The sequence below is a fragment of the Trichechus manatus genome, unplaced genomic scaffold (genome assembly GCF_000243295.1).
Source record: "Trichechus manatus latirostris isolate Lorelei unplaced genomic scaffold, TriManLat1.0 scaffold00059, whole genome shotgun sequence".
Taxonomy (NCBI): Eukaryota; Metazoa; Chordata; class Mammalia; order Sirenia; family Trichechidae; genus Trichechus; species Trichechus manatus.
The window spans coordinates 3,622,112-3,635,061 of record NW_004443995.1 but is presented as its reverse complement, the minus strand read 5'-3'; the positions used below and the strand labels follow the sequence as shown (position 1 = coordinate 3,635,061).

The 12,950-nt window shown below is 41.0% G+C and overlaps 1 protein-coding gene across 1 annotated transcript in view; it reads left to right on the top strand.

Annotated features, from left to right (window-relative positions):
* Positions 1-421: 421 nt before the first annotated feature.
* FHDC1 (FH2 domain containing 1) overlaps positions 422-12,950 on the top strand; it is a 32,600-nt gene continuing 20,071 nt past the window's right edge. The window contains exons 1-3 of the mRNA XM_004378863.2: positions 422-1,011; positions 8,893-8,954; positions 9,625-9,727. Of these exons, the coding sequence (XP_004378920.1) occupies positions 514-1,011; positions 8,893-8,954; positions 9,625-9,727 (663 nt within the window). The 5' untranslated portion in view covers positions 422-513. The remainder of the gene's footprint in view (positions 1,012-8,892; positions 8,955-9,624; positions 9,728-12,950) is intronic.

Sequence of the window (12,950 nt, the reverse complement as noted above, 5' to 3'; positions counted from 1 at the left end):
CATGCCTTATACTTCAGTAGTTTGGCCAGCTTTCCCTAGGGTTGGGCATCCATTGCCCAAAGAGAAGAAACCAGTTAGTAAGCAAGTAGGTTATTCATAAGATGAGCAATACTTGCTGAACCTTAGTGGATTCTCAATAAATAGGTGCTTTACTGTTTAAGAAAAGGTTTCAAAGTTGGATGTGTTGTTACTTCTTGGACAGCATTTTCAGGTAGTAAAATCTGGTTGATATTTAGGAAAGTATTAGTCCCTTTTCATGCACTTTTGGATGTGTTACCCCCTCGTTGATTGTAATATCCAGCTAATATGGGAGAATCTTACACTTGCTTTTGAAGGGAAAAGCTATACTGATTTTCAAGTTGTTTTATTTTTGTAGGTTTGGAATATCACATGAAGCAAAATTGCCGTTTTCTCTGGCAGCAGACTCGTGGATGAAAAAGTATGACACAAGTTTGATGTTTGTGTCTGCTTTCTCAAGGTCAAGAAATTATCTCCTCAGAAGGCGACAGTACTATGCATGTTATGAATTGTGTCTCCTTGGGCAGTGATAAAGAAAATGGGAATATCACCACAGCAGCTGGATTCATGATTGGGCAAACACCACCACCAGTGTCTCCTCCACCTCCTCCTCCACCCCCTCCACCTCCACCATGTCCGTTTTCAGGGGAAGGCTTTCTTTCCTCTCCTCCTCCTCCCCCACCACCTCCACTACCTGGGGAACCTCCAGTCCCACCTCCGCCTCCAGGACTGCCCCTACCTTCTCACATGAACGGATACAGTCACCTTGGGAAGAAGAAGCGAATGAGAAGCTTTTTTTGGAAAACCATTCCAGAGGAACAAGTTCGTGGCAAAACCAACATCTGGACCTTGGCAGCCAGGCAACAGCATCACTATCAAATTGATACCAAGACCATCGAGGAGCTCTTTGGGCAGCAAGAAGACACCACCAAGTCTTCCATTTCTAGGAGAGGAGGAACTCTTAATTCATCCTTCAGGGATGGTCGAGAAGAGGTAAGAATGGGGCATGAAGGGGTAATCTTCCACACACTGCATTGGGCTGTGTTTGGGGTGTGCAGATATTTCAAAAAATTACTAGATTTCACTAAGAAAAAAGATAATGCAAGCGAATGTGCCCTGGAAATGATAGCAGTGGCCTTACAGGCTGGGCTTGAGCTGAGTAGTGAAAAAGTATAATAAGTGTGCATGCTCCATTCTCCCAGACATCCCTGTGGATTATGACCTCATGTAGAGAACATGCTACTTGGGGGCCATTGCTGTTGGCCTCTCAGTCCTGTTCTGCCTCTAGCACATCTGCGTGGTTTCCCTGGTGGAGAATTCTGCTGAAGCCCAGTATTGTAAGTCTCTGTTAAAACAAAAAACTGAGTTCCTGAGCTAGATTGGTAGCTATCTGGGATTAACTGGGCTGCTTGGGACAAAATGCCTTTTGTTAAACAACATCATCAACTAATATGCATCCTATGGATTTTATCCTTATTCTCCCCTCCAGTTTTCCTTCAGCAAGTGTTTTTGAGATGGCCTTCATTCCTCAGACCTGTGAACTAAATTATAGCCATTGTGGAACAAAGATTTTCAGAGAGCCAAAGCATAGCTGTATTTTCAGATAGACTTTATAGAAGAAGCATGTTTCCCAGTTAACACTAAATGTGTTACTTTAAGAAAAAATAAAGCTAACAATTTATAAGAAGTTAACAGAAAGCAAGACCCCAGAGCTACAAGTCATCATATATTACAGAAACTGAATTTAAAAATACACTTTTAAGTATGCTTAGTTTAGAAACATGAAAATAAAGAAACCTCTACTTGCTGGAAGAAATAATGAGGAAGCCAGGAATTGAAAGGAAAGAATGCTTTGCATCCCTGTGTATGCATGTGCACAAGCGCGCACGCAGCAACAGAAATTCATCTTTTTTTTTATCTGCTGCAAAGGAGCAGGGAAAATAGGTCAATGATGGGGTTGACTAGATAAGGGAATGGGCAGGGCCCTGGAATAAAGTAGTAGCTCTATGCATTATTGAGTGCTTGAGTCAACAATATTGACCTCTTTTTTCTTTCTGGCTGAGGAACATGTCAACTCCTCCTTTCCATCAATTCACTGGGGGACCCTTAAAGCTGGATGTATGATCCCCTGTTGAAATGCCTAGAGTCTATTTATGATAAAGTGCAGAGAAGGCTAGGGGGCAGAGAGTTTAAGTTAATGGGAGTGAAACAACTAGAACAGAAATAACGAGAATGTTGACACAATGTGAAGAATGTGACCATTGTCACTGATTATTATGTCTAGAAGCTGTGGAAGGGGAGTGGGTTTTTCTCCAAAAAATAAAATAAAATATTAAATTTAAAAAATTAAAAATGCAGAGAGCACTAAGATTAGAATGGTTTAAGAGTGAGCTATGAAAATTTGAGAAGGAAATCTTCAGGAGAAACCTTGGCGACCTCCGGTGCTGAACGCAGGCTTTCCCTGGCTGTTTATTTTTTACAAAGACCTTTTTTTCCCTTCAAGTATCCTTTCACTATTGGAAGGAGCAGTAAATCATTTCATTGGTACCCTGGCCTTTGCCCCAGCTTCCAACAGAGGTTCTTTATTGTACAGTAGGTCATTTCTAATCATTGTCTACTAATTAAATTTCAAGAATATTGAAGGAAAGATTGAAGGGACGTGTGTGGGAGCATATATCCCAGGAAAGCACCTGTAATGGAAGAGATTGACCCAGCTTGCCCCTGTGGGGCAGTTGGCCACATTAGAATGGGTGGCTTCCTTTCTGAAGTGCAGAAACTTATTTTACCAAATGATAGTTTCAGGGCCTACAGGGAATTTACTGCTTTATGTTTGCAAATTAAAGAGAGGTTAAGAATCACTCAGGGATGGAGGGAGGTGGCAGGGGTGTGGCATCTTTTCCCAGCTATGACAGAAACAAAAATGTCCATTTCCTTAATAAAAAAAATCTTTCTCTTCATCTCCCTCCATTCCTGCACCCAGCTGGATCTTTACTTTTAACTCTTGTAGGTCCCAATCTGAGAGACAGCATACTAGAAAGAAATACTATATCCCTAAGACTGTGTATTATTACTAATCTAACTCTTCAACTCTTTAATATTCAGATTATAATAAGTAGTTTAGGTAGATAGATTTAAGTGGTATTGGGTGATACTGTCACACAACAAAGGTTATCCAGAATTATTTTCAATTTCTTCTGCTGTGTCCAACATGAGTAGATGTGTGTGTGTGTGTGTGTGTGTGTGTGTGTGTGTATATATATATATATCATTGTGTACACATGCATCTATATAAGAATATAGTACTGGCTATTTTCTTTTCTCATTAGATTTTCTTCTAAAGAAGTTATAACTCTTTAGAGTTACAATCTAACAAAGAAAAGTAATGAATCTTCCAGCTCACTCTTGAGTAAGTAGAGTCTAAGGTTGAATGTAGTAGTCCTCACCATCTGTCCATGCGGCCTGGAGAATGCCCTAAACAGCATGTTCAGCAGAGGGACAGACCCAGTGCCTGGACACATGACATCAACTTGTTATAACACAGGCCATGATTCTGGAGGTTGAAATGTGCTGAGGATCAGATTATGTCCCCTTAAAATATAATAACCTCCTATAGAAATGGCCTAGCATTACGTGGTTGGCATATACTTTAAAGGGCTTATAAAGTATTAGAAGTAAGTTCCGTTATACTCCAAAAGAAGTTGTTGGTAGATAGGAGAGATATGGGCTTGGGAATGGCTGAAGTGAGAAGGAATGATACTTAAAACAGTAGAATAGAACAATTAATAGGGAAAACAAAAAGGTTATAAAATTTTACTATCCTTATATCCTTCTTACCTAAAAATTACTTGGAAGAGATTATAGATGTGATGGTACAATAGTAATTAAACCATAATAAAGTAATTAGAAATAGCAAATATTACTGGGGGTAAAAAAAAATGGTTCAGCCGAACTCCACCTTCTTTCCAGAGTTCACTGATGTTGTCCCCTCAAGTTCCGTTGTTCCCTGTCCATCTATTACCAGTGTTCCCCCATCCTCCTCAGGAACTCACAGTAAAGTTGGTTGGGTCTATATGTGTCTCTTTCTGCCATAGGACCAGCTCTTGAGTGTCAGGCCCATGTCTTAGCCATTTGTTATCCTCCAAAGAAAAGTAAGTGTAACTGAATTGGACCAAATTGAACCAAGGGAGCAAAAGGTCTTACAAGGTATCAAAAGATCAAAATTGGGATTCACACATACACACACACACAAAAAAAACACACACACACAATTGTTAACGCTTGAAATCCTTTACTATGATGACTGTAGCAATATTACATTGACCGGAGAGGAAATAACTAAAATTGCTTATTAGAAAAAAAAGGAAAGGAGAGCGGGAGAGAGAAAGGAAGGATGAAAGGAAGGAAGACTGGTTTTGCTAAATTTATGAGAGGTGATGTTTTCTTCTACATGGTTATTCAGGTATCAGTCTTTCCCAATTTCTGTTATGATCCCGTATGTTCTAGAATTATGGGACATGGTCATAATTCAGAATTATAGAACTAGATAGAGTGTTTAAAATATATTCTAAAAAAGAATGTACTTGAACTGGGTTTTCGTTTCTTTTTTAAGGGTAGGGGTGGGGCCAATTCCCAATTGACAGGCAACCAAAAATTTAATAAAGGAAAACCACCCAAAAGCTAAGTCCATATTGGAGGCTACAGAAAGATTGTTTGTTTTGCTTTTCAGAATATGAAGTGGGATCGAAATAACCACTTTTTAGTGTTATTTAAGTAGGTATACTGAAATGAACATGGTTTATAAAATTTTTTTTCCTTTAAAGGACATGAAAAGTAAATTTTGAGGTGGATACTAGGTGAAGGAATAAGAATTGTAGGGGAAGAAACTAGGAGAGCTTGTTTGGAGGTTTTAGGGAGAGGGGCCAGGCAGCCATTCATACACGCTCTTCTAAGGAGAATAAATAGTACCTCAGTTTCAGTGTGTCCGAGGGCCACTGAACCACAGGCCATCTGGCAGTCTGTGGGATAACTATTATCACCAGCAGGTCTTCCTCACATCCTAGTGGGAAATCTTTGGATTGAGCTGAATGCATTACCTTATATTTTAGCTCTCCTGTTCACCAGGAATGGATTAACTCCATTCTCTGGTGGGAGAATTTAGGCTTATAATGGAAGGAACTCTGGTGGAGCAATGGTTAAGAGCTCGGCTGCTAACTGAAAGGTTGGTGGTTCAAACCCAGCAGCCGCTCCTTGGGAGAAAAGACCTGGCAATGTGCCTCTGGTAAAGATTACAGCCTAGGAAACTCTATGGGGAATTCTACCTGTCATTTAGGGTCACTGAGAATCAGAATTGACTCGGTGGCACACAGTGGAAAAGCTGGTGAACTCTGTAGACCATTGATTGCATCTGTTGCAGAAACTGACTTCAGTGGTGGTCCTGCCTACAAGTCCTGTTCTGTCCAGAAGAGTGGGTTATGGATTGATTGGAACTGGTGGAGAAGTGAAGAGGGGTGGGGTTAACCAGGTTCATTTATTGGCCATGTTGGTTCATCCTGTTGTTGTTCAGGCGAGGTGTCTATGACTTCCAAGCTTGGGCTGCCAGTGAGTCCCCCAGGGATCCCACGTGCAGATTCTGCTGCCCTCAGTGATTCCAAATCACCACCCAATCCCACACAGATTCCTTTCTCAGTCGCCCAGCAAGCATTTGGGAAGTAAGATAAGCTAATTTGCATGTGTTTTGACAACCCTCTCTAAAGGACTTTAACACCTTTACAACAGTGCTTTAGAAGGATGAAGAGTGGTAACTATGACAAAGAGCCTTCTAATGCACTAGCAGGTCTAGGATATCAGAAAAGAGTGGGGCTATCACCACATTATCAGTTGTCTCATTTTCTTTTGTTTGGACAAGGTGCTGCGCTTTGGTTTCCCTGTACATGCTCAATAATGGCCAGCCCAGGTGTTTCCTCAGGTGATATTACTGACTTCCTTAAATTGGCGAGTGGTTTCTGAGGCCCCACTTTAGGCTGTGGAAACAGCAGTGTTTTGAAGCTGTCTTGAAGCTGTGGCTGCCTCTTTGTTGAGTGTGGTGGGCTTTTCCTGTAGGGCTAGGGAAGTTCTTAGACTCCTGGCAGGTGTCTTAGCTGGTGAGAAAATGACTTCTGTCCATCCTCCCACAGATACAACTCTAGGGCCGCCACAGGAGTTGGCCAGGCACTGCAGATGGCTTTCTACAAATCTGCCCCCATTCCTAGAAAAGTATTACCCTGTGAATACCCCTGGAAGCCCTGGTGGTGCAGTGGTTAAGAGCTCGGCTGCTAACCAAAAGGCTGGCAGTTCGAATCCACCGGCTGCTCCTTTGAAACCCTATGGGGCAGTTTTACTCTGTCCTATAGGGTTGCTATGAGTCAGAATTGACTTGACCGCAAAAGGTTGGTGAATACTACTGGTGGAAGAACATTTGCCATGTCTATAGGAAGCTCAGCAATATGAAAACTCTTGGGAAATAGAGTCAGGAGGAGTCAGAGAGACTCGGACTAGCATTTCAATGGTACTGCCTTGGGAAGTTTGAAAAATGACATCTCTAAGGCTGTTTCCTTATCTGTCAGGTAGGGATAATGAGAGTAATTTTCTCCCTCACTTTTCCAGCAACAGTTGTGGACCTAGGCCAGATGCACCAAGAGTCCCAGAGGGTGGAGGGGTGAAGAGAGTGAGGATGGGACTGGGGGTGTGTGGGCGTGTGGGAGGGTGCTGTAGTCAAGGGTTAAATATAGCAGGAGGTGGCAATTTAATGTGAGAAATATAAAACACGTGGTTTCCCCGTTCCAGATAGAAGGGAGTGCAGAAGAAGTTCTTTGTATATATATGTAGATATAGCACTGTACGTGTTCTTACTTATGGCCTTCTAATTTGTGAATTATAGTAAGCACATAGTTTTCTGTCCTAATAAATTTAGATTCCTCTTTTTAGGGTGAGATTTCCTTGTCAACGGGTGTTAAGTTTGACCTGTTTTCTTCTCACCCGTTCTTTCTCCTTCTCCCCCCTCCCTTCACACTGAACTTGACCTGAAATCCCTGGGTAGGATTCCAATAAGGAGCTTGCCCTTTTAGCTTGGGAGTTTATTTTATGGCTGGCAGGTGATTGCGTTAACATGAAATAAAGCCCTGAGTTAGTAAATAATGTGGTTGTTTAAGATTAGTCTTCAAAAGAAGGCAACCATACTCTTGTAAAAATTTAACCTTATAGCCAGGAAGTGACATTAACATTGGGTAACAGTCTTACTGCTTCTAAGCATTCTTATAAACGTAGAAGCAAGTCCAGAGATCAGGAATTTAGTTTGAAACCTGATTCTCTTTTGTTCATGATGAATAACATTCATTTGGAAAGGAAGGACATTATAACAACATTCCTATTTTAGCTAGTCTCCCTTTACCAAAAAACAAATGGAAAAAATTGCAGCAGTTTTAACGTTATCTTTCCTCCATACATCCTGGATATTTACTTCCAAAGAAATAAAAGGCTTCTGTATTAAAAATAATAATAAGTTCAGTGTAATTCCTAGGCTAATAAAACCCTTCCAGATTATTAATGCTGAGCAGTAAAAATCTGTTGCAGTCAGGTGCCGGGCTACCACCAGTGACCACCCTGACACGGAATACAACAGAGAGTCCTTGCTGGAGCAGGAGAAGAGTGGGGTGCAGAACTCAAATCTAGTAAAAAGACCAGACTTAATGGTCTAACTGAGACTGGAGGAACCCCCGAAAGCATGGCCCCTGGACTCTCTGTCAACCCAGAACTAAAACCATTCCCAAGGACAACTCTTCAGACAAAGATTAGACTGGACTATGGGACATAAAATGATACTTGTGAAGAGTATGCTTCTTAGCTCAAGTAGATAAATGAGACTAAATGGGCAGCTCCTGTCCGGAGGTGAGATGAGAAGGCAGAGAGGGTCAGGAGCTAGTTGAATGGACACGGGAAATCAGGGGTGGAAAAAAGGAGTGTGCTGTCACAGTACAGGGAGAGCAATTAGGGTCACATAACAACGTATGTATAAATTTTTGTATGAGAGACTAACTTGAATTGTAGACTTTCACTTAAAGTACAACAATAAAATAAAATTTTTTTAAAAACCTGTTGCAATCAAAATCTGGGTTTTGGTGGTCCAGTAGAATAGCTACCATATTTCATGAAATCTAAGATGCCGTACTTTGTAAGATACATCCTAATTCCAGAGATGTTAAAGTACAAAGTATGCATGTTAGACTTGGTGAACTATATAGCACAGGTTTTCCTTTTTTAATTCGGAGTAAATAAGATACACGATACTTTCTTACTGCTTCCTAAAAGTGCTATTGGACATATATTTACTTTTTCAATAAAATGAGAGCTTGCTTTTAGAAAAAAATTAAGAATTTTATGATGTTTCTGAAAATGACAGTAGATGTCCTTTTATATCCCTAAATTGGGGTTGAACTCACTGTGCAGTATCTTTACAATTTTTTTTTCCTTTTGCAGTTCAAGTGTCATATGATTCTTGCTAGGCTAAGACACCTATTTCCAAATTGTGACTTTTAAGTATGAACTATATTATTCTAAGAGGAAATTGCTAAACTAAAAAAATTTAAATACATTTATTATATATTTTAAAACATATATAATTATGCAGTTAAGGAAATAAAATATTGAACAAGGTTGGAAAGATAATATTTTAATTTAATATTAATAAAATTATGTATATATATTATCACTAAATTTGCATATTTGGAATTAACATTCTTATAAATTAGTTTTGTACTTTGACAGTTTTCAATTCTCTTCTTCCCTCTAACTCTTTTTACTTGAACTTTAATAATCTCCTCTGTCTCTATTTTTTTCCAGATTACTATCTTGGATGCAAAGCGGAGCATGAACATTGGGATATTTCTTAAGCAATTTAAGAAGTAAGATTTTTGTATACATTTGAAACTTTTGTTATATCCATACTGTCAGCATCACGTGGGTGTGACTGAGCTGAAACTCAGATTCAACTATGAGTGAAAATCATTCCTCATGCATTCAGATCCTTCTTAGATGCATAGCATGATGAATCTGCAAGAGTCTGTCACCTTCTGCTGTTTTCCTTCAGGAAAACATAATTCAGTGGCTTCCAGTACAGCAAAAATGGCCCTGGGGTGTCCATTCAAGCCTGTCATGCCAGGGAATTTATAGATTCATCTTTAGCGTTGCCCCTTGAGGATAGGTTGGAACTGGTGAGTACAACAGCTATTAAATTCGAGTGTTTTAAGTGGAAAGAAGGCTCTGCAGGAGTTCCAGTGAGACCAAAGAGGATTCTTGTCTCCTCCCAAAGAAGAGTCCCAGTGGCTGTTCCTGCCTTAAGCCTTTCTGGGATGCTCCAGGATGGTTTTCTGGGTGAAAGGGTCTCTGAGTGTTCAGAAACCCATGTTTCCCTGGCAGTGGTGCTGATGTGAACATTCATCCTAAACTGCCCATCAGGCTGGGAAGAAGGTGGGATGGAAAGGAAGATGGAAGTGGTTTGTTTTCATTTCCACTGGCTTGTATCTCTGTTGCCACTCCAGCAGACGTGAAATAGAATCTGATTGTCTTTTCAAGGCCTCCTCAGTCCATTGTAGAAGATATCCATCAAGGAAGGAGTGAGCACTATGGATCAGAGACATTGCGAGAGTTTCTTAAGCTTTTGCCAGAGTCAGAAGAGGTAAGGAGTTTGTCACACAAGGGTTAGATGTTAGGGGTGATGATAAAAGTTTAATATTTTTAGGAGCGTCCAAACTGACATTGGAAAAGGCACTTGCCTATCCGGAGTCCTGAATTTTCTCGTGTAAAAGTAAAAGGTGACTCAGTAGAAAGAGCACAGGTTATAGAGTCAGAGTCCTGGTTCAGATGTGAGCTGTACCTCTAACTCAGAAATGTGGGCAAGCTTCTTAACTCCTGTGAACTTTAGTTTCCTTACCTGTAAAGTGAGGATAATGATGCTTACCTCATTGGGTTGTCAAGATGATTAAATCCTAGTTACACATCTAAACATGGTACTTTGGCACACGGGAGCTTAATAAATTTTAGTTCCCTTTCCCATCCTCTAATGATCTTCTTTGCCTTGGGTGAACCCAGGTTATTTTGAATTATATATATATTTTTTAAAAAGAACAAGAAAACCATTTTTGGTTGCTCTGAAAATATGAAGAGGTGAGTAAACTGTAAGTAAAGGTTGTTGACACAAATGACTAAAGACTAGAAATTTCTATCATAGTAACATAGTATCATAATAAAACTTATGGAGTTTTTCTGGTCTCAGTTAAGTGAATTGTTGAATGGTTAGAACCTTAATAGGGAAAAACAGTAACAATTTTATAAAACCTTCCAAAATTGTTGTATTGTCTTTTATTTCTGAACCAGCGACCCTTGAAAAAATTCAGTAGGAAATGACACAAATACACGTGCTTGTACACATTGAAATGATAGAATCTTACAGAGTAAAAAGTGTAAGGCCCCCTTTTCACACGTACTGGCGGCCTTTCCCCTCCTCATCCTCTTCCCAGAGGTAACATATGGAACCTGATTTTCAGCACTTTTAATAACAAACAAGAGAAATGTATTTATACCTTTTCTTTTATATTGGTTAGTATTAAAGGGTCAAGTTCAGGGTCTTAGTGGTTATCTAATACTCTGAGTATATTTAATAACCTGAGGCTTTCTCTACGTTGAGTTTTCTGTTTGCAAATTGAGTGTAATTTACCTAGGCCAAGATTAATGGCGTTTATTAATGTTAGTAAAGGGCCTTAAAGTCGTAAGGGAAAGGTACATTAAATCATAATTTACTCTGGATCTTACATACTGAACAGTCCTTAATCTTTCTTTTATGTAAAGAGTGGGCATTCCAAAATCTATAATTAGGATCTATAGAGTTTAATTTGAGTTGAATTTAAAAAGGCTTAGACGCTCTTGGAATCTCCTTCCTGCTTGGGCTTTTTCCCATGACTCCTCCATAGGACCACCATGCATCCTCACTCTTCACTGACCTCATCCCTTCTGAGTAAGGATCAGATTGGATAATGCTGGTGTTCTGAAAGCTCTGAATTTCTAACTAAATGCAGGTTAGGCATGAGGGAGGCTGCCAGGAGAGGTGGAAGATGGAATACAGTTTCCTTAATGTCTTAATTTCTAATTTAAAACTCAGAGGTGACTAGGGAAGCAAAGGCTGTGGGAGACTAAGGGATCTTTCAGAAAAGCAGATTAGCTGTCAAACCTATCCCGTTCTAAAGAACTGTGTTCTGAGTTGTGTGGGGGATATAATCCAGGGGAAGAATGTTCAGGGCAAGATGACTAAAACCCCCCGAAACGATGCCCCAAATCCCGAGGCACTCTCATGCAGACGGTTAGCTAACCCCGGAGACAGTGTCCCTCTGAGATGAAGTGTTGGCACGGGATCCTGAAATGCCTTCCCAGCTACTGACCAGCCACAGCTGTTTCTCCCATCAGTCTCCTGCTGCAGGGTCACCCTTAGTGTGAATATCTGACAAGTTTGGTCACACTGCTTCTTGTTTACATTACTGACTCTGGGCTTCAATGCACCACGCCCTCCAAACTCATCTGGGAGCTTCCTCCAGCAGGAACACCCTGACAGTCCCTGAGGCAGCCGGGTGCCCCTCCCTGCCCTCTCCGGGGATCCTGCTGTCAGAGGGGGGTCTTTGTGAAAGCTGAAGCCACCTAACCAGGCTTGCCTGCTGCGAGGACAAATTGGCTCTGTTGTGAGGCTGTGGGCCCCTGGCACCACCCAGACTCAAGGAGTCTTTGGGTCTCTGGGTGGAGGATGGAGGGTAGGGATGAGGCCAAGGAGGAGGCAGGGCCAAGTAAGAGGTTTAGGAATGTGGCCGAAGTATGCTAATAAATGCGTAAGGTATGTGTAACCACCTTAAGCCTATGGTGTAATGTGCTGTGCTCATTTTTAGCTCAGGAAGGGACTAACCATTTATTGAAGGCCCCCATGTTCCAGGCACTCTACAGGCAAAATTAAATTAAACCAGACAATGTATTTAAAGTGCTTGGCACACAGAAAGTCAATAAACCGTAGCTATTATTATTTTATGTATTTTTTTAATTTAATCCTCACAACGACATAAGATGTTTCTCATTTTGCAAATGAAAAACTGAGGCTCACGTAGGTTGGATATGACTTGCCTCATGTCCCATGACTGATAGGTGATAAAGGAGAGGGTTGGAATTGAACCCTGAATTGTCTAACCCCAGAACAGATCTTTCTGCTCCACCCCACTGCCTCCCTTTGAGGAAGGAAGGGCAAAGGTTGTCAAAACTGCACCTTTCACCTGGCTGGCCTCCCAGCCTTTCCATTGCCTCTGCTATCACAGAGTACTGACTGGTATGAATAAGTGTCACTGGAGCAATACTGTAACTTATCAGTACTCAGAAAAATATAAGCTGAAACAACCCTTTTCTCTCCTGAGTTCCCAGCTGATGGGCCAACTTAAGGTTAATTTGTTTTCAAGAGTTTCTCTGCCCTCCTCCATGACAAATGTTTTCTCTAGCGTGTTCGTTCTTCCTTCCTCAAATGCGTGGTTAAAACTTGCAGAGGAAAGGCCACCCAGAAATGAGAGCCCTGGGTGTGTGCTCTGAATACAGCGAAGTGTTCAGTTCGCAGGGGGCTTGGTATGAGGAGGCTTGAGTAGGAGCCAGGTTGAAGGTCAAAGGGAGCCCCTTACTTTCACCCCAGCCTAATGGCCCTTCCTTCTGTTGTCTTATGTCTACTTGCTGTCTTAGTGTTATGGGTATGAGGCTAGAAGATGGTAGACATTTCCTCTTCTCTCTAGAAGCAGAAAAATGCCTCCTCTGGACATGTTTATTACCACTTTTCTGCCCTCAGAGTCCCTGGGTGGCGCAAACAGTTAACATGCTTGGTTGCTAGC